We start from the raw sequence: 22515 nt of genomic DNA, 5'->3' as shown, positions 1-22515 counted from the left end.
TTTCCTCAATGATGTTTTACAGCAAGTCAAAACCGAGGAAGGTACTAATTGTACGGAAATTCTTAACCACTTAAGCCCCGGAGGATTTGGCTGCTAAACGACCAGAGGGTATTTTGCGATTCGGCACTGCGTGACTTTAACGGACAATTGCGCGGTCGTGCGACGCTGTACCTAAACGAATTTGGCGTCCTTTTTTTCCCACAAACAGAGCTTTCTTTTGGCGGTATTTGATCACCTGTGCGATTTTTTGATCACGCGCTATAAACAAAAAAAAGAGCGTAAATTTTGCAAAAATAGCAATATTTTTCCCTTTTTTTTATATGAAATTCCCCCCAAAAAAAATGTAAAAATCAAAATTTTTTAATATTTTCGGCCAATTTGTATTATGCTACCTATGTTTGGTAAAAAAAATCGCAAAAAGCGTATTTTGATTGGTTTGCGCAAAAGTTATTGCGTTTACTAACAAAGGGAAAGATTTTTGTCATTTTTGTTTTTTTTTTTAACGCGTAATGGCGGCGATCTGCGATTTTTTTTTTTTTTTTTTTTTTTTATTTTTTTTTGCGGTACTGCGACATTGCGGCGGAAAGATCGGACCCTTGACTGACATTTTTGACACTTTTGGGGTTACCAGTGACATTTCTACAGTAATCAGTGCTATATATATGCACTGTTACTGTAAAAATACACTGGTAGTGAAGGGGTTAACTTTATTTGAGAGGGAGGGGCTGTGTGTGTCCCTAGGGGCGTGATTCTAACTGTGATTGGCTGTGGCTTCAACTGTATGCAGAGTGATCAATGGATCTACATAGTAGATCCATGTGATCAGCTCTCATACAGAGAGGAGAATGACAGGCAGCTTGTTTACACAAGCTGCCTGACTTTCTCCCTCTCCCCCGCCGATCGCAGAGTGGCCGGCGGCGATCGGGTCCGCCGGTCACACGCGCGGGGGGGTCCGTGACCATGCGGGAGCGCGCCTCCAGCGGCGCGCGCTCGCTCCCTAAACCCTCACAGGCGAGCGACGTAGACCTACGTCACTTTGCCTGTGAGGGGCTGACCGCCGCCGTAGATAGTCGTGCGGCGGTCGGCAAGTGGTTAAACGGCAGACTTTTTTTTTTTTTTTTTTTTTGTACTTGTTTATTTTTTCTGATCATGTGCAGTCTTTCATATCCGTATTCTCCTACGAACACACTTTACCTTAGTGCCGGTTCACACTGTCAGACAACGCATGTGATGTGCACTGCTCTGCAAATCGCATGCAATGTCTGTGCAATGCGAATTCAGCCATACAGATTGTATGGCATCGCGTTCAGACCAAAGTCACACAGGACCGTTTTTTTGTCTGCACCAGAATCGGGTCACATGGATGTTCACACCTATTTACTCCGATTCCTGTATGAATTGACAGTTTGCCCTGCCATATGCAAACTGATCTGGGGGTGTCGTTCACTTTGTATTGACTCTCCCAGCAGTTCGCATATGGTAATGTGAACTGCCTGCGAGTCAGGTGCGATGCGGGAACCCGCAGTGGATTCACAATGTTCCCACATCGCACCATTTTGTACCGGCACTTAAATCGTTAGTTCTGTTCGCGTACAAGAAAAATTTTGGAGTTTGTCCTTTTCTGAAATTTTTGTGTGGAAAGTTGTATACACACAGTATACCAAAATTTGAAGGATGGTTCCACGTACGGAATTCTTCTTCAGATTTTCTTATAGCGTGTACCCCACTTTACACCACCTAGAGGTGTCTGAGCTGTGCCTGTCTGAACGGACCCGTGTTTAGCTTTAAAGTGAACCTGTGACAAGGCTGTGGACATTCAAGTATTTACATATGCTTATCAAGCAGTAAATGTTCTATTTATCACGCTTTTTCTCTTCCAGTAGTGATATGACAGCCTTCTGATCTTTTTATGTAAACATGCACCTGTTATGTCTACATCAGAAGGCTGTTATGAGCTTCGAGAATGAATTGCTTCATAATTATAGCAGCTACAAATGTAATTGAGCCAGGTTTCACACTTGTGAGATGCAGACACCACATGTGATTCACACAGGAATCGCACCGCATTCCTGTGCACATCACATTACATGCCATGTCTGTGTGGTGCAACTTGAGCTATACATTTTGTATGGCTTAAATCGCATCTGCAGCAAAATGTTGCAGGACCCTCCCCCCCCCCCCCCCCCACACACCCAAATTGCATCGCATGGGTGCACTGGATTTTGGAATCTGTTTTGAGGTGTTGTTAATCTATCATAGACGCAGCAGATCGCATGGACGCCGCGTGATTGCATTGCAGTTCGAGAAACGCACAGGATTCGCTGCTTTTCCTGCATTGCATAGGTGTGAACCGGGGCTTAAAGTTGGTCTTTAGGAGACTGTCATAAAAATGAAACTGATTAAAAAGTGTGGCCTTCCTACACTGCCAAATTATGATTGGTTGCTGAGTCCTTCCCCAAAGACTGATAGAAAACTGACACTAAGCCCTGGTTCACACTTATGCAATGTGGGAAACGCAGCGAATCCTGTGTGTTTCCTGTATCACATTGCAGTCGCTCTGCGTCCATGCGATCTGCTGCGAGTGTCATGTTATCTCATTGACACCCTGAAACAGATCGCAAAACAGAGTGTAATTGCCAGAATTGCATCGCATGGGAGTGAACACCCCTGAGGTGTGGGGGAAAAGAGAGTCCATACAAAATATAGGGCTGAAATCGCACCCCACAGATATCACATGTGATGTGCACAGGAATGCAGTGCGATTTCCTGTGTGAATCACATGCGGTGTCTACATGGCACAAGTGTGAACTCAGGCTGGTATTAAACCTCCAAACAAAAATGTAATACATTGCAGCTTACTAATTCTTAAATGCAGTGCCTGCATTAGATTCCTCCTTTTTTTTTTTTTTTTTCTTTCTTTTTCTTTCCATTCTGAAGCCTGTTTTTTCAACAGACCAAGCTGTCCAGCAAACGTGGCAGTTAGAATTTTGAGACAAACTTTTACCCCAACAGGAAGAAAAACTGTTCCTGTAACTGCTTAAAGAATAAGTTCCCCTTTTTACACATTATATTTAGGGTGTAACATGCACCAGCACATATCTCCCTAACCCCTCAATCCTCCCCCTTGTGCCAGTGGATGGGGGTTCCTCTCCCCACACCCGCTGTAACATTTTTGAAAGCCGCATCTTTCATTCGCAGGAATCTGTGAATGAGAGAACTACAAGTTCCATCTTTCACTGCAACAGATGGCTTAGTTCTCAATCATCAGCAAGAGCATAATGAGTGTGCTCCTGGTTCATTGACAAACCCTTTATCGTTCAAACTGACAGCCCTTGCAGAGGTATGGGCTGAAAGGTGTAAAGCTTCTGTGCAGGAGCCTGACATTACAACTACGATCACTGATCTACAGTGCAATGCTTTGCAGGCTCCTGTGGGGAAAAAAGAATGTACTTTTTTTTTTTTTTTTTTTTCTGCGAAAATATGTGCATTTATAATTTTGCCCAAAAAGGTGATGGGGTAGGCTTAAAAAAGTGTTAGCTTGAGTTTAGCTTTAATTTGTTGGTCAAGTCTCTGTAGACATTTTGTGTGCTGCAGCTAATTTTAGCACACTGCAGCTAAAAAAGGTCTGTTAGGCATTTTACTTCTAGCTGTTTGTGTTAGCATATGCACACACAAGGTGTTTGGAGGCAGGAAAAAAAAAATCTATTGCACATTCAAAGACGAGGGTTTTGGCAGAAAAACGTATAAACGCACGTTAATGCATTCTAATGACTTGAGTAAATTATTATTCTGGCCACTAGAATGCCTTATCGCCAAAGGTGTGAATGCACATACATGCTTGTGAAAAATGTGGCTTTTACTGCAATTTTTAAAGCTGCATTTACGTGTAAGGAGAAAAGGTATACAAAGGAGCAGTGTGCATGAAGCATAAATATGATATAGCATCTCTTCCCCAGATTGATATAGCTGATGTTCAAAGATGTTTCAGTTGCTCCTCGGCAGTGGATACACCCTAAGGCAGTGATGGCAAACCTTGGCACCCCAGATGTTTTGGAACTACATTTCCCATGATGCTCATGCACTCTGCAGTGTAGTTGAGCATCATGGGAAATGTAGTTCCAAAGCATCTGGGGTGCCAAGGTTCACAATCACTGCCCTAAGGGGTCGTTAAGACCTGTGATCTGGGGGCAGTAAACCACCGCAGTTGAGTTGCGTTTTTACTGTACCCCACCCCCCTTTTACTTAAGAGGCAGTGGCCAGGGATGTATACATGTTGCAACGCTCTGCTTTGCAGCTGCCACAGGAATTGTACCCCTATTGTACTGAGCAGGCGTCATTGCGAGTCAAGCGTGACCTATTCAAGTGAATAGGCCTGTGCTACAACCTTGGACAATGTGCGCAGTTGCGTCAGTTTTCCGGTATTTAGGAGTGTAAAGTAAGCGTTGGAGGTGATGTTTCCTCACACCCTGTCTAATGCTCTCTGAAGAGCCATCCAAACAGATTGCTTTTCAGAGAGTAAAGCAGGTGTAGGGATAGGAATGTAGAAGGCCCCTTTCACAGGTCTCCGTTCCGTTGACAGAGATGTGCTGCTCAGCGGGGGATCCATCCACCGATCCCACGCTGAGCAGGCGGATGACAGCTTGGCGCAGCGGGTGTCAGATCCCCGCTCTCCTCTGTGGGGGAATCGGATGAGACCGCCTGTCCGTTCTCATCCGATCTGCAAGACTGAGGGAAAGTAGGGTTACCACTTTGCACAGCGGTATGAGCACACTGGTGGAGCACTGGATTTTATAAAATTAAGTGACTTATGCAAAAGAAGTTCACTATACTTATTAACATTGCTTTACACCAATGGAACTTTTTTTTTTTTTTCAACAGCAAGGGATTTTGGTTCACCACCAAATAGGGCATTTGGACTTTTTTCCTCTTTCGTTCATTGATGGACACAGCTCCTGGTATTCATAAACATTAGGGTATACTCCCCCTACAGGGGTAGGAGACTAGGCAGAAAAAAATTCTGGCTATACCCATGGGCAGTCCCAGGGGGTATACTCCCTCTCTCTGCTATAGCCACTCAGTTTTTTTTTTTTTTCTGCCTGGTCAGGAGTAAGGAGTTCCTTGCTGGGATCTTTGGTCCTGGCAAATGTTTTTCTTTTTAGATAGAAATTTTTTTTTCTCCTGGATTTTTCCTGTGAGATCTACAATCAACTGCTGGAATGGGCAACTGGCTGGATAATCTAGATCCAGTTCACCCCAGTCTGGCCAGTGAGTGCATGCAGACCTCAGCCCCGCGCTAGGTCGGCCACAACATAGCCCCGCTGGATGGGTTGGCCCCAGTTGCAGCGTTCCTCCTGGCCCACAGCCCCCCCCCCCACCATTTTGATGGAGAGGGGTTCTGTCTGGAGTGGTGCCAGTCTGGTTCCTGGTATGGTGAGTAGCTGTCCTGATCGCCGCATGTGTAGTGCATTATCCTGGTGGCTGCAGGCGCTTGTTGTTGTGGTGAGTCTGGTGGGGTCCTCTCCCTCTGCTGAGGATCGCTTGGTTCTTGTGACTGGTGACCGGGTTGTGCTGCCAACACGGTGGGGGTTGTCCCTTAGCAGTGTTTCACACCTTTTGTGGAGTCCCCCTGGGGACTCATGGGATCTTTTGAGCACATTTCCCCACCTGATCTCCTCTGAAACTGCGGGTCCCAACCATTCATCCATCCGTGCACTGACATCGGTCTTGGAGTCGCTTGTGTCTCAGGTGGGGGTGCGTTCCTTTCTTCAGGGTGTCCGGCATTTGGTCCCTCCAGTGCAGGCTTCGTTGCCGCCTTGGGATCTCAATTTGGTGCTTTCAGCTCTACAGAAGCCTCCCTTTGAAAATATTCGGAAGATTCCCCTGCTTACACACCCCTTTTTGGTGGCTATCACCTCTACGCGTACAGTGCTTGAACTAGCGGTGCTATCCTGTCGTTCACCCTATCTGGTGATTCACAAGGCTAGGGTGGTTCTTTGCCCCTGTCAGTCTTTCCTTCCAAAGGTTGTGTCTGATTTTCATGTGAATGAAGACATTGTGTTGCCTTTCCTGCGTCGCAGGCCTAAACATCTGAAGGAAATTGCCTTGGATGTGGTCTGGGCAATTGGGGTGTACCTGGCAGCTACGGAGTCTTTCAGGAAGTCTAGACTTTGTGCTCACGGACGGACCTCAAAGGGTTGTCCGCTTCCTCTGCGACCATTGCCAGATGGATCAGACAGACGGTGGTTCAGGCCTTTTCCATCAGGGGTCAGGTTCCTCTTTTCCTTTTTCAAGGCACATTCAACTAGGGCGCTTAGTGCCTCCTGGGCCTTTCATCATCTGTCGTCAGTGACGCAGGTTTGCAAGGTGGCCACCTGGTCGTCGGTTCACACTTTTACAAAGTTTTATAAAGTGGATATGTTGGAACCTGCAGATGTTTTCTTTGGCCTCTAGGGCTTGCAGGCTCCTGTTAAAGAGGATCTGATACTCTTTGAGGGTGTATTTGATTTCAGGTGGGCTCCAGTTGTTTGGTTGAGCTCCTGATGCCTAGTTGGCTAATATTTAGCCTTGGGAATATTTTTGGCTGTTCCCACCCCTCATGTTTAATACTGCTTTGGGACGTCCCAATGGTTATGAATACCAGGAGCTGTGTCCGTCAATGAACAAAAGAGTGGGATTTTTTACTTACTGTAAAAACAGTTTCTCTGACCATTGACAGATGCAGCACCCACCCCTCTGTGAAGTTGTTATTCTCCTAGAACTGCTTGTAACAAAACTGAGTGGCTTTGGCAGAGAGAGGGAGTATACCTCCTGGCACTGCCAATGGGTGTAGCCAGAATTCTTTTCTGCCTAGTGTCCTACTCCTGTGGGGGGGGGGGGGGGGGCAGTATAACCCAATGGTTATGAATACCCGGAGCTGTATCTGTCAATGAACATCAGAGTAATGGATTTTAGGGTAGAGTAATGGATTTTAGGGTAAGTCAAAAATCTTTTTTTTTTTTTTTTCTTTTTTATTATTATTCATTATTTAATGAGATTTGTGAAGTATATCTGAGCACTTTTGATGACATTTTGGCTATTTAGTCCTTATATTTTGAATCATTATACTAGGGCTTGACAAATTTGCTCTTAATCTAGGAGCCAGTTTTTTTTCGCTCATGCCGAATGGCCGACTTCTGTGATCCAATGATGGCCAGTTTTTCATGAACCGGCTGATGTTGCCCGGCATTCGACCCATGTGTACTTTTGTTTACTTTTTCTGAGAGATATTAAAGGAACGCTCCAACCACCATGACCACTTCAGTGATTTGATCTGGTCTTGGTGGTAGGAATTGGAAACCCTGCACATGCTAGGATATTTACAATTCTGGAACGGTGGCTAGTTGCACCCCTAGCACATGTGACTTAGTGCTGGGGGGGAAATGCTGGCTCCTGAGACACATGACAGACAACGGACAGTGTGCGAAGCGGTGCAGTAGGAAGCATGCAGGGCCGATGCTTCCTGTATCTCTCCTCTCACAGACAGAGTGCATTTGATATCACTTCGCCTGTGACAGGACTGAGCCAGAACTATACAGGAAGCATCGACTCCATTCTGTCACAGCTGACAGACCTCATTCTGTCTCCAGACATCCCAAGTCTCCTGCGAGATGCGGGAGACTTCCGCACCTCGCAGGAGACTTTGGATGTCTGGTAAAAAGACACCTGCCGCAGTGTAACCCAGGCACCAGACCGTTAATTCTAGTCGCCAATGCGACCTGGCGCCTGGGGTTTGTCGAGCCCTGCATTATACATTTGATGTTCAATATTACACTTTATTATATTGAAATGCCACACTATTTTATTTGTTTTTAGATTACTGTCTTAGCCCTTGTTCACTCCAGTGCGGCTTTGAAATCAGCACAATTTCAAAGCCATACACCAGTGCGTTTTGCACTGACTATTTCATTGCAGCTAAAGTCTATTCAAGTCTCAATTAAATCAATTTTAAAGTAGTGCAGGAACCTTTTTCATAATCACTGTGACATGAGTCTCATAATTTAATATCTATATAGGAAATCCGCGCTACGGCTGATATGCCTCCCTAGCTGCAGACTACCTCTAATATCCCAATAAAGGATATAGTAACATAACAAAAAACAGGAGGTAAATGGCGCTGCCTGGAGTAGATTAGTGAAAATATTCCACTATTTCTAAAAAAAAATCCCAGTGGTTGAAAGTACTATAGTGCAATAAACAAATGAATAAATATATAATGTACATTGAAAGGTAAATTCATGAACTAATACTGATACATTTTCACATTAAAAAATTTCCAATAGAGTGCAAAAAAAGTGTCCATGCACAATAAATGAGATAAAAGTCCAAAAACGTGCATTGAAATATAAATTCATAAAATGGTACTGATCAACTTTCACAATAAAAAATTATCAAAGTGGCTAGGTGCAAAAAAAGTGTCTGTGTGCACAATAAATTAGATAAAAATCCAAAAGCAATGTGTCCATAAAATTCACAATTGATATTTAATATTCAATCTTCAATGGTTATTTGTGAAAGAACACGCATGCTCCCCCTCTCTCTCAGGACCGCACTCAACAGATCACCAAACCCCTACAGGGGTAGCAAGCCTCTTTGGTATTAGAGATGGCTTCTATAACTTTGCCCGGCTGGATTAAAAACCACATTCCCAATGCAGAGAGATCTTGTCTCAAAGGCCATAGGTATATAAAAAGAAAGGTGTCCACGAAGTTTATTTAAATATAGGTAATATACTCAAAAAATAGCAATAATACGATTGCAGTGTAATAAACCAGTTAGACAGTGTTTCCAGAACGCCGTATGTTCCACAGGCCTGAAGTGACGTGGTGACGCTCTACGCGTTTTGCTGATGTGACGTCATCAGGACCTGCCTCCTGATTAAAGCTTTTTGGGCTGTACTTCTATGGATCATAGGAGTGCAGTTTGGCTGACGTCACAGAGCCGTTCTAGGCTTTGATCCTTGGATTACAGTCTGGATCCACCCAGATGCCTTTACCAGAAGCTGGCTAAGGCCCTCAGCTGAGCCAGCCACTCCCTCCACAACCTGTACACTCATTGTCTACAAAGACTAAAATGTCTTTAGAGCCTAGGTTCACACTGTGAACCACATAGGAATCATGCAGGAATCGCATTGCATTCCTGTGCAAATACCATGCAGTTCTGTGCGGTGCGATTTGAACCCATTTATTTTGAATGGTTCAAATCGCTCTGCATCAAAAAGGTGCAGGTAGCTTTTTTTTTTTTCTTCACTGGATCCAACTTGCATTGGAGTTCATACCCATGTGATCTGGTCGAGGCAAACACTGCATTTGCGACCTGCTTTTGGGTTGTCCCTCACTTTCCATTGACTCCCTCTAAACGCAGTGTGGGAAACAAACCGGGAACACTGCGTTTCCTGCACCATATCAGTGTGAACCGGGGCTGAAAGTACTTCTAAATCGTTTGCTTTTAACAATTGATTTTGGCATAAATGTAATTATGGGAAAGAAAACCACATACATTGTTAGATATTTGATAAATCTTCCATCCTGCTCTTGAGAATTTTCTAGTCACTGTGGTCAATAGCAATCGATTTTGAATACGGTTTTCAAAAATCAAATGAATATTCAAAAAATAAAAATTTTCTAACTAAATTCTAATGGCCAAGTTGTTGGAACAGCTGATGTACTCTACATTTTTATTACATTCACATCATTGTAATGGTGATGTGGCTTGTGCCAGCAAAACATTCTAATTATGGTTTTAAGTCATAGTGGCCTTGAAGTTTAGATTTGGGTTGATACCATTTCTTGGTTAACTAAATAGATTGTAATGCAAGCTTTTGAGGCAATCTGGTCTCTTCTTCTGTGTTTTTTTTTTTTTTTCTGAGCCAATGCTGCTCAGTAAGTGCTGTTACACATGTAATGGGTCTTAAACCTATGGCCCTCCGTCTGTTGTGGAACTAAAAGTTCCATGAGGCATTGCAAGGCTGACAGTTACAAGCATGACTCCAAAAGGCGGAGGCATGATGGGACTTGTAGTTCTGCCACAGGTTGAGCACACATTTGGCCTATGTGGAGGATGTAATACTGGTTCTAATACAGATCTAGGACATCACTGTTTTCTCTGAGTCCATCCAAGTTTTAGCCTGCATTGAGCCCTAATGAAGGGACAGTCTGTTGCTCCTGAAATGCCTTGAATTTTATTTTTTCTTTATTTTTTTACCAACAATTTTATCTTGGATGGTTTCATCAGATTTTAGTCTGGCACTGTATTTCTATAGCTTGAGCCATCATTGGGCATCTATCGAGGGAAGCCTTGCTGTGTATTGTTAAATGGATCTATTTACATCTGTCAGGAATCTAAAAAGCTAAATAATTCTCAATCTAAGGTTTTTCCTGGTTTTCATCAGAAAAGTTGGAGTGAGGGAACTTTATCAAGCTAAAGGTGTTTCGAGGGTTGGCATTGTATCACACCAGAAAAGAAGCTTCTCTAGAGACAGGCGCCCCCCCCCCCCCAGGACCGTACCAGGCCCTTCAGGTTTGGTATGGATTTGGGGGGTGGAGGGCAAACACCCCCATGCCAAAATTTCTTTAGAAAATGGCGTGGGGTCCCCGCCCCAAATCTATACCAGACCCCTATCAGAGCATGCAGACTGGCAGGTCCCCGCCCCAAAGTGCCATCTCCCCCAGACTGCATGCCCCCACCACAAAGCACCTTGTTCCCATGTTGATGGGGACAAGGGCCTCTTCCCCCACAACCCTGGCCAGTGGTTGTGAGGGGCTTATCAGAATCCAGAAGCCTCCTTTTTAACAACGGGGGGCCCCCAGATCCCGGTTCTATGCCCCCGCCATGTGAATGAGTATGGGGTACCCCTACCCATTCACAAAAAAAATAGTAGTGTGGCAAAAGACCAGAGCTTTCCAGCCTTCTTCTTTGGTCTTTGTTCGGTGTTCATCTGCTGCGGCTGCCCTCCACCCTGGAAAAAAAAAGTTGTCCCGCTGATCAGTTCACTTCGATATCGCACATTTCTTTAACTATAGGGCGGATTACATCATCCAGAGACATCGCCCAGGGCATGATGGGTGAAGGGGCGGGGTCTCCAGATGTCCTTCAATTACCACGCCCCAAAGGTTATATAAGAGATGTGTGACACCGGAGCGGCCAGATCGATGGGACCCAGTGTCTGAGGAGGGTTGGTTTTATTTTCAGCGGGGGCAGAGGAAGAAGCGGCGGGGGGGGGGGAGAGAAGAGAAGACCTTCTTCTTTTTTTAGTTCTTGACAAGACCTTTTTTATCTCTTGTCTTTTGTCACACTACTTTTTTTTTTTTTTTGAATGGGTAGGGATACAATGTACCCCATCACTCATTCACGTGGGGGGGCCGGGATCTGGGGACTCTATTTGAAGTCTATTGCATGAAAATCGCCGTGGGGATCAAAAGTCCCTTTTTCACTCCCTTCTTTTGCAAAAAAGCAGAGGCATAAAAATTGCAATAATGTGAACGGGTTCCATAGAAACCCATGTTAAAAATAATGTCCTGCTTTACTGCAAAAGTCATAAAAAAAGGCATTAGTATTAATGGAGCCTTAGCAAACGTTCTCCGATGTTTGAGTCTTTGGACTTAAGTGAATTTGTCTTTGTAGCTTTCCTGCAGCAGGTTAAAAGCTACCGCAATTAGACTTTCTATTCACAGAATAAACAGGAATTAGAAAAAACACCTCCAGGCAGACCTGCAAGACAAACTCCTGTCATAGCAATATCATGGTCCATAATAATTTGACACAAGTACCAGCACAGGATCTAAGCATTTTTTTTGAGCTATGCAGCCCTGCTGTCTTGCATTCCTTCAGGTGATGACAGGTCAGAACATGAAGTGGACTTGCACTGAGGCGGGGGAGAGGAAGAGGCTGTGTTGTCTGAACTGTGTAGTTGGACTCCTACATTTCTTATGATCATTTCCTTCCCATGCTAACAGTGCCACGCAGGGGATTTGTATACAAGCATAGCACAGAGGTGGAAAGAGAGGAAGCCTTGCCACACAAGAGTCCTGTGTATGCTGCCCTAATGCTGGGTTATTAAAGTCGAGTTCCACCCATTTTAGTAACTTTAGATGTATGCAATCCCCTTTAAAACTACTTTTACCAATGGAAACTTTTTTTTTTTTCTAGTAAATACCTTATTTTCTTCTTTATTTATCCTCTCCTCACTTCCGGGTCCGGTCGGCGATTACGTCATTCGGCGATTCGCAGGGTGTGCTGGGATGTATCTCATAGCATGAAATCTCGCAATTTTACACAGGAGCTGATCTGTACTGTTTGTATTGAGGTCGTGCTCTGCCCCGCCTCCTCTCAGTGAGGATATAATGCTTTCAGTCCTCACTCACTGAGAGGAGGCGGGGCAGAGCACGACCTTAATACAAACAGTACAGATCAGCTCCTGTGTAATAATGCAAGATTTCATGCTATGAGATACATCCCAGCACTCCCTGCGAATTGCCGAATGACGTAATCGCCGACCGGACCCGAAAGTGAGGAGAGGATGAATAAAGAAGAAAATAAGGTATTTACTAGCACAAAAAAAAAAAGTTTCCATTGGTAAGTCGTTTTAAAGGGGATTACATACATCTATGTAATCTAAGTTATTAAAAATGGGTGGAACTCCACTTTAACATGGACTGCTGTTTTGTACAACTATGCTGGTAGAGTATGTATCTCAGTAAAGAAAGGTGTGTTTTCAGCTTCCCTATCGCCAGCTAAACACACCAACCGCAACGGCCTCATACCTGGAACCCACCTATAGATGAAATCTGTAGGCTAAGGGCTCATTCAAAATGTCATGTGATGCCTCAGTGGATACACCTGTCCCCTGCTTCTGAGGGTGCATGTTTACCTATCTCAGGTACTTGTATAGTGCCATCAATTTACACAACGCATTACATATGCAGTATCTTGTACCCGGAGGAAACGCACGCAGGCACAGGGAGATCATGCAAACTCTGTGCATGTAGTGCCATGGCTGTAATTCCAACCGACAACCCTAGTGCTGCTAGGCGAAATAAAAAAAAAAAAAAAAAGCTCTAGGGTCCTAAGTTTGAGTTCCAGCCAGAACACAATGCTTGTGTTGGTTTCCTCCGGGTACTATAGGTTCTTCCCACGCTCCAAAGACCTGCTGATAAGGTTAATTGGCTGGAAATTCACATTCAGCAAAATGTAAATGCCAATGCACAGAAGCATTAACATCCATCAGTGTTTACACGAGTACAGGGCATGGTAAAATGCCATGATTTTGCCACACTAGGCCTATTTTAAGCCTGAATAAGTATGTGTGTGTGTGTGTGTGTGTGTTTTGTTTGTGGGTTTTATTTATTTTTATTTTTTTCTTTATTACAAGTGCTTGTCATTGGGAATCATCTTATCTAATTTTTGTTGTAGGTACGTGTAGCAGCAAAATTCATCATCCATTCCCCACCAGGAGAATTCAACGAAGTATTTAATGGTGAGCAATCCAGTTGATTTGTCATTCTATTCTCTGCTGACATTTACATATAAAACCAATAGGCAGCATTTTAAAATGCCAGGATTCGTTTCCAAGAAATGCAAGTCGTGACCCTTAGTGGAGCAGTTAAACTGGACTTTTTTTTTTTTTTAATGTTCCGTAGATTATCTGTATATTTCATGCTCAGACTAAAGGGAACATATTTTACCAGATAAATATCAAGCAAATGGCAACCTTTCACTCTCACAATAAAGTTGTATTTTTGCCTTTTTACTCAAATATATGTTTTGTATATTTTCTTTTTATATCCGGTATACCACATAATATCTAAGCACCCTATTGCAAAGTCCCCCTTTGTGGCACCCAGCTATACTTCCAAGTATAACTTCTCATATTAAAATATTCAATAGGGACGTGGTGCTTTCTAAATTACTTTAAACCTATAGAGATAGTCCTCTGTTTATATAACCTTTCACTCTCGTCTTGCTCTCACACCCATGGCCAAATGCTTGTCTGATCTTCCCGGAAAAAAGGTACCCAGAATAAGGATTTACCACACAACTGGGCCGTGAAATTGAGGCAGATGACACCCCCCCCCCCCCTGGTGGACAGATTGAGGGAACACAAACATTAACCTAAACCTTGAGATATGGAATTAATTTGTGATGAATCGCTGTTTTTCTGCTCAGGCTGATATACAAGGCAGCTTTCTTTTCTTTTTCTTCAGTGAAGTATTAAGGTACATATTATCAACTAGAAACAGGTCTATCTTGCACCCGCTGTGATGATACTCCTTTTCTCTATATATGTCGGAATCCTACTTCATAGACTAGGAAGTTTGAATAGAAGTATACTGATGGATAGAATTTAATGAGATGCTGGTCCCCTGTGTCCGCCCCCAGATGTATGTGACATAAGTACGCTCTTCCTGCATTGCATATTACCAGGATGTGTTACACCTGCTGTTGGTCCTGAGGAAGCAGTTTGTGAAATGCGTTGACCAGCAAAGGACATTACACCTCAATCCTTGGCTTGATCAGACATAGGTGTCTGTACTAAAATCTTTACAGGTCTTGTCAAGAACTAAAAAAAGGTCTTCTCTTCCTCTCATGGAGGAAATGGTACCAAGGCTGAAATTTTGCCTGAGCCTGTGCCATGTAAGGCTGGTCACTTGGAAAATCGGCTGTGCTTGATTTTGAACATGCATTTGCTGTGATTACCTAAGCTGTTCCTGCTGTATTTGCTGCTCACTGTATTATACAGGCTGCCCCTGGTAGAGGTCTTGTTTGTGTATAGAGAATGCTTTCACCCGCTGTTTACAATCGGGTGTACGCATGAATATGCAGGCTTAAGCACACACAGGCATGTAATTGCATGGGTGTGCACCAGCAGCCTAAGTGTTCCTGGCAGTCAGATTTTGTTTTAAAAGCCCAGCATGGGCGTCAGCAGAGCAGCAGCAAGAAAAGTGCAGTCTAGTCCTTCTGCCTGTTCCCATGGGGTAGCATGCTGACACAGGATATGCTCCTTCAGCCCCTGAGTTATGCAAGTACTCCAGATGGTGCAAGCCTTTGGTAGCTGGGTAAAGCCTTTAAAAGGTAACCAATGTACTGCTGTTTGTAGCACAGTATCCTCTCAGCTAACTGGGACTGCTTTGTTTTGCACAGGTCCCAGTACTGGTTTCAGCAGCCAAAATGTCTTTAATATATAATGGGGGGGGGGGCTCACAAATGCCTCTGTCAGGTCTATAGGACGTTAGACATAGTTCCTCTGGTGCAGTTCCCTGAGAGTCTAGGGGCTTTAAGTGGCTGAGCCCCTTACCTTTTGCAGGTATGGCTACTTCTGGGGCACCAGTATATGTACAAAGGAGGATTGTCTTCTGCTTAAGCAGGATTAGAGCTTTTAGGCTCTAAAGGATGCTTGCTGCTTTGGGGTGATCAAATCCTGGGGACCTTTCCCTTCTCCAGTTTCCTCTCCATGTAAAAAGGGGGGGGGGGGGTTCAGAGTGAGGCAGGGTCTTTATTGAGGACTCTGTTTCCAAGAAACTCCAAAGCCAGAGCAGGCATCATTGAGTTTCTTCCTAAAATGTTCCACACTGTTGTGAAGTTGTCACTTCCTCAATATACATCTCTTAAAGTTCTGTGCCTGGGTTCATGGCAGTAGCCACAAGGTTTCGAGTCATTCCCTTATGCCCTCACTGTAAGTAAAAGGGTATGGGGGTTGAGTTCCCCCAGAGAGGTTACTGAGTTAAATTATGGAGAAGTTCACTAAGAAGTGTTAGAGGCACTTGGGAGGAGTGGCAATTTAAGAGCTTTATATGTCCAGAAGACTATTGCTGTGCCAGAGCCTTAAGGGGGAATGAGGCATCTGTTCAGAAGGTTGGACGCAGCAGCCAGTAAGGCTGACCTTGGTTAAGGTTACCAGATTTCCCTAGGGCTCTTTGCTTTTGCTGGGGATGCTTTGGAAGATTCCATTCAGCAAATATTGCGCTTAAGGCTTGTCTGTACACATGTGCAGAATTATTGGCTAAAATGCTAGTCTGTAGATTTATCCTGCAAGAAATTCTATTTCAGGGGGAGTGCATTATTTGAGCCTCTGTGTTAGAGAAGTAAAACACACATCCTTTGCTCCTGTTCCCTCTTCCACTCCTGTATCCACGAGACAGTCCGTTTTGTCACTCATTTTTCTGGTCGAAGACACAGGGCCAGGTCCATAAGAAGTGCTGGTCCTCTAAGCCAACAAGGTTGGTCACAAAGTCTCCCTCTCAATCACCTTCTTGTTAGGAGGTGATCATGCCGGAGAGTGAGGATTTGCCCTGGTTCTACTTGAATCTGTTTTCTGTGCAAATCAAAAAGTTGATGTTCGGGCCATATGGGAACTTAAGTATCTCTATAAAGGTCTCCAAGTGCAAAGGGTTCTTGTGGAATTAGGGCATACAGTATTGGCTTTGTTCCAGCCAGGAGGTCCTGGCATCAGTGAACATAAAGGATGCATATTTACGTGTCCAGGTCTTCTCTCCTTGAAGTGTTTTCTGTTTGCGGCAAAAGCCAGCATAGTCTGTTGTGGCCCTGGCATTGGCCTGTCCATGGTACCCAGGGGATTCACAAAGATTCGGGCTCAGGTTTGGGGTCCAGGAGATACCACCATTGGGTTACTTTGCTCAATTCATCTGTAGCACAATATGTGTCTCATAGTATTTACTCTGGAGAAGCTAACTGGATGCTTAGCCCTCCACAACTCAGGTTGGTGCAGATGCATCATCTGGAGTGTCTTTGTCTGCTCTTGGTCTCAGTCTGGGTGAAAGGGATCCTTATTTCACACTTGTGTGGAGCTTTAAGGTACTTGATGGAATTTCTCAGAGCTCTGAGATATACCTAAATTCATCTTTGTATGACAGTATTAGGAAAAATGGTCACCTCGTTCGAGGTGATTCCTTTGCTTGTTTCTTTTTTTAGAACTTTACAAAATGTCAGGATAGTGTGGGACAGGAGGACTCAGTCACAGGTGGCTGATGTCTGTGTCCCAACATGCTAAAGTCCTTAAGACTGGTGAATGTCTCCCTGAGGTTGAAGACAGGGAAATTTTTGCTTCCCATATCTTAGAAGGTGCAGAGTCGGGATGCCAGCTTAACAGGTTGGGGAGGAATTCTGTGTCACTTGTCAAGGGACTGGCTCTGTCAAAGGGGACATTACCTATCACTATTCTGGAACTGCATGTGATTCACCTGGTTCTTCTGCATGGGTCAAATGAGTCAGAGGCTTTTGCAGATGCCATTATTTTTTTTTTTTTATGTTTTCTGTAATTTTGAAAGTGTCAATGATGGAAATCTAATTTTTGTTGACCTATTATAAAAATGTCTAATCTGTAATTTGATGCCTTTTGGAGATTTTTTCCATCTTTCATGGGCTTCTTTATGCACATTAATACAAATTTTTTACCTGGGGTGCCCAAACTTTCGATCCCCACTGTAGATCACCTGGTGTTTGCTCGCGGTATTTTAGAAATGAATAAAATAACAATTAGAATAACTCTGCACTGGCCAGGAAAGGGGAAAAGTATGAAAATTGTTCTCTGAGCTCAGGAATGAAAATAAATTGTAACAATTCATCAGAGGGAGATTGATTTGTGAATAAAAGCACCCTAGAATGTCTTCATTGTTTCACGATATTATGTGCAGTGTTGGGGCTCACAACACAGACTAGGTGGACCGGGAAAACACAAAACACGATTTTACCACATTTTGTGGCTGGCGGTCTCCTATCCTGAAAGCGATTTTCTTTCCCATTCAGAAGAGGGTGTTTGAACCTTCCCTAACCGCAGCAGCTTCTAAACTCTTGTAAAAGCCTATGTGTACATTGAAACATAGGCTTTTATGGAGTTGAGTTTACGTGCTTTGGCAAAAAAAAACACAAAAACCTCCTAAACTCAAGTTTAGAAGCTGTAGTATACATGAGCCCTTAGACTGCAAAAAAAAGTGCTAAATATTTTTTAACACATGTTTTTTAGTGAATTGACTGACTACTTTTGAGATGAACACCGCATGAGTTATTCAAATTTAAAAATTCACGCGGTATTTATCGCCCAGTGAATTGACCCCCAAAGTTAGATGAGTGTAGCCTTAATATTTCAGTTTTAATGTATGAATCCCTGTAATATCTACATCATGTGGTGGATGACACCAAGTGGGCAGTGTTGCATACATCTAAATGTACAGCAATTAAACCTTAGCTGAAAATGTAAATTACTTTTTAGCTGTGAACTTGACATTTTATTTACTATGCTTGTATACAATTCAGTAATAATTCTAATGCATTCCTCTTTTGTATGCGTTTCCTGTACAGATGTTCGGTTCCTACTTAACAATGACAATTTACTCAGGGAAGGCGCTGCTCAGTAAGTGTTCGTGTTATGGTTACTTCAGGATTTAAACAATGTTGAAACCCTGTACAACACATCTAAAAGTATTGCTGCACAGAAACCCACACATGTAGTTGAGCTAGAAGTGCACCAGTGTCACAACTATGAATGTTCATTCTGAAAGTTACAAGAATGAAATGATAAATTATGTAATTGCTTTTGGGGGAAGTGTCAACCCTTCACCCTTTTGACAGACTCTTTTAGAGATGTATTATTGAGACTGGAGCTAAAATGTATTAATTCTATATAATAGAATGCTATTATATTCCGAAACCCACGAGATAAAATTGCAGTCCAGAGAAATAACTAAATATACATTGAAATATGATACTGTTTAGTTAATCTTGTGTTATAATCAATAAAGACAGCTCCTTTAGAGCCCATTCAGACAGGGGCGACACGACTTGCTGGGGCGACCTGTGAAGTAATTGAAGTCAATGCAAGTCGCCTTCAGGTAGCCCCAAAGTAGTACAGGACCCGTTTTCTAAGTCGGAGCGACTTGTGTCGCTCCTATTGGAACCGGTCCTGTGCTAATCGATGGCAGGCGACCAAGTCGCGCTAGTGTGAATGGACCCTTAATCTCCACTGCAGTCAAGTCACTGAATGATGGAGCAGCAGCACAGCATTGTGGCCTTCCCTATGCTCTCCACTCCTGTAAACCTCTTCAGAGTGTTACACAGACAGCAGTTAGAACCCTGATTTGCTACTATGCATTAGATCACAGTATGATGAAATGGAAGAGGTCATGTACAAACTATAGCTATTACATTACTCTCACTGTTTATTGGGAGACCCAGCAGACCATGTGTGTGTCTACCAATGCACACTAATTCCTCGTTTCCACTGAGCGGAACGGTTCGGGTCGGTACAGTTTGGAAGGGTTAGAATGGTCCGGTCTATTCAGATGAGCATTTCCACTGCAAGTCAGGCCACCAGGGACCATCCGGGGTTTACACCAAATGAGGTGTTTGTTTTGCTCTTTCATTTGACGTGAGCATTGAAGTTTTCCTGTCCGCCAATCAGTGGAATCTATCGTGTGACACCAGTAGCTCCGCCCTAACTGTACCGTACCATTTCCTATGGCCCTACATCTGAAGCAGGACCAGGAATGGTGCGGTTTGGTTCGGTTGTATGGGCCACTTTCATAATGGAAACACTCAAAATAGCGCACCGAACCGTTCCGCTCAGTGGAAACAAGGCATAAGTAAGCAGGATTGGCTTTTTCACTTGAGCTATAGCTTCCTGCACAGCCAGCATGTCCCAGATTATCTTGGTGTCCTAACCAAGCTTGTAGATGAGATGGTTCAGAATTGAAAATGTTGTTGCAGTGCTGCTGTCAATGTTGCACCAGACCCCCAGTATTTCAATACTGTGTATCTGTTTGCTTGTCATTCCCCACTAATATATTACCTTGTTTCTGTGTACATGACTGGCAGCTGTCTTTGGTCCATAGGTTCTTCTTTGCTGACCCTCTCTACATCATTCCAAATGTAGACGGGGTCAGATAAAAAAAAAAAAAAATCATGTGTTATGGAGATGCCCCAAACATTTTAGACACTGGGCATCTGTAATACACTATCAATATCAAGTGGTAGTCTCTAGTCCACCAGTCTTGAAGAATGGACACAATAAGTTCATCTTTTTGTTCCAAAGGAGAAATGGGTCTTCCTGCAGAGAGGTTGTCCAAACCCTAAACTAAGGATCCGTGATTCTGTGCTAGGTCCTCTTGCCCGTTGCACGGATTACAAACACCCTATCTCAGTAACTCCTTTAGTGAATAACATGGACCTAGGTTGCTTACCACTACACCGAAGCAAACTTTTTCACGCAAATCCATAAATTTAAAAATTGGTCTTTCATATTTGTTTGCTTTTTCTATGGCCTAATGCCCTGTAGTTCTGGAGTTCTTAGGTGTAAAGATTAGGTTCTACTTGTCCCTTGTGGTCTGAAAATATAAATGCCATTAATACCCTCAAAGACGGTAACAAATTCTAATAGATGGGGAGGCCTATTCTCTCTGAGGGTACATGCATATTCATTGTGTGTGTATATATGTTTAAGATATAGAAGTAGCTGCTCAAGGTACCATTGATATAATCCACTTTGACATGAAGACTACTGAATATTGTCTGTTTTATATTGTCTTGATGGTGTTGCTTTAACCACTTGCCGACTGCTCACAGTATATTTACTGCAGCAGTCAGCCCCTCACAGGCAGAGTGACGTAGTACTTTGTCGCTAGCCTGTGAGGGCTCTGGGGCGCTCACGCGCGCCGCCGGAGGCGCGCTCACGACCCCCCGCGCGTGACTGGCGGACCCGATGTCCGCCGGTCACTCGGCGATCGTTGGTGGAGAGGGAGAAAGGCAGGCGGCTGATGTAAACAAGCCACTTGTCATTCTCCCCGGTGTAGAAACAGTGATTATACGGTTCTACTATGTAGGACCGTTGATCATTGGCTGTGGCTTGAGGTGTAGGAACAATCAGTTAGAATCACGCCCCTAGGGACACACATAACCCCTCCCTCTCAAAAAAAAGTTAACCCTTTCACTTCCAGTGTAATTTTACAGTAACGGTGCATATGTATAGCACTGATTACTGTAGAAATGTCACTGGTAACCCCAAAAGTGTCAAATGTCAGTCAAGGGTCCGATCTGTCTGCCGCAATGTCGCAGTACCGCTAAAAAAATCGCAGATCGCCGCCATTACGCGTTAAAAAAAAAAACAAAAGTGACAAAAATCTTTCCCTTTGTTAGTAAACGCAATAATTTTTGCGCAGACCAATCAAAATACGCTTTTTTTTGCGATTTTTACCAAACATATGTAGCATAAAACAAATTGGCCGAAAATGTTAAAAAAATTTGATTTTTTACATTTTTTTGGGGGGGGGGGGGATTTCATGTAAATGGGAAAAATATATTATTGTTTTTGCAAAATTGATGCTCTTTTGTTTATAGCACATGATCAAAAAATCGCACAGGTGATCAAATTCCACCAAAAGAAAGCTCTGTTTGTGGGAAAAAAAAGACGTCAAATTCGTTTGGGTACAGCGTCTCATGACCATGCAATTGTCCGTTAAAGTCACGCAGTGCCGAATCGCAAAATAGGCCCTGGTCGGAATGGGGGTAAAATCTTCAGGGGCTTAAGTGGTTAAACCATTCGGGAACTCCATTTAAAAAAAAATGTAAAAGACTGCAGTCTCTAATGGTATATGTCCACAATGTTGCTGGTGGCCAAAGACCAAGTGATCTAGGTTTAAGGTGAATGGCATGAGAAATAAAATTCCAAGTTAATTTGACATGGCCTGTTGGCCTGTGTGACATGATGTGGTGTTTTTGTTTTTTTTTATGCTATGGCAGATTGTATGGACTATATATAATTTTTTTTTTTTTTTTTTTTTTTTTTTTTTTTTTTGTCTCATCTAGTGCTTTTGCACAGTACAACTTGGATCAGTTCACGCCAGTAAAAGTTGAAGGCCATGAAGATCAGGTACGTTTGTTTGCAAGTATACGGTTTTCCCAAGTATATTCTACCATTTTCCATCTTTGAGAAATTGAATGTTTTACTCTTGGAATCTGTCTGGAGCCATAATACACCCCTGACTCACATTTTGGGTATTGGTTAACCCCTCCAATCTAGAGAGACTGGCCCTTTCACAAGTTGCACATTTGTTACGGAAGGATAGTGTACACAAATTACAATTATTTCATATTAATGGTCAACATGGAACAGCATTGTTTATGATTTGCTTAAAGGTATATAATATAGCATGACCCCTTTTTTCTCACCGTTATATTTATATTTAAGCAGGCTGTTCATATATCGGACAGGACTAGAACTTTTTTTCAGTTTGTTTTTTAACTGTAGTCTTCCCATTATGGGATAGCTAGGTCTAACCTGACGTTCGAAAACTGCTAAATGTCTATTGCAAGCTCAAGGTTTTTGGGGCAGGTACCCATATGGTAAAACAAATTTGTACTCTGTTTGATTATAGCTATGATATTTCCTTTTTATTTTTACTGCCTGCAAGGCAAGCACTTCAGGCTCCATTTCAGGACCTAATCCCACTGATTACCTGGTACAGATAATACGGG

General features: G+C 43.2%; 1 protein-coding gene across 3 annotated transcripts in view; it reads left to right on the top strand.

The window, feature by feature from the left end:
• LOC309553845 (F-actin-capping protein subunit alpha-2) overlaps window positions 1-22515 on the top strand; it is a 162987-nt gene that overhangs the window by 8606 nt on the left and 131866 nt on the right. For 2 of the 3 annotated variants that reach the window (XM_082255312.1, XM_082255311.1), the window contains exons 2-4: window positions 13447-13510; window positions 18349-18400; window positions 21847-21910. The exons of the other annotated variant lie outside the window; for it this stretch is intronic. In XM_082255312.1, coding sequence (XP_082111438.1) covers window positions 13447-13510; window positions 18349-18400; window positions 21847-21910 — 180 coding nt within the window. The remainder of the gene's footprint in view (window positions 1-13446; window positions 13511-18348; window positions 18401-21846; window positions 21911-22515) is intronic. 3 annotated transcript variants of the gene reach the window in all.

Source organism: Pelophylax lessonae (genome assembly GCF_965119305.1).
Source record: "Pelophylax lessonae genome assembly, chromosome: 4".
In the NCBI taxonomy this organism is placed as follows: domain Eukaryota; kingdom Metazoa; phylum Chordata; class Amphibia; order Anura; family Ranidae; genus Pelophylax; species Pelophylax lessonae.
Note: the sequence above shows the minus strand (reverse complement) of the source record. Positions and strands in the feature narration are given on the sequence as shown.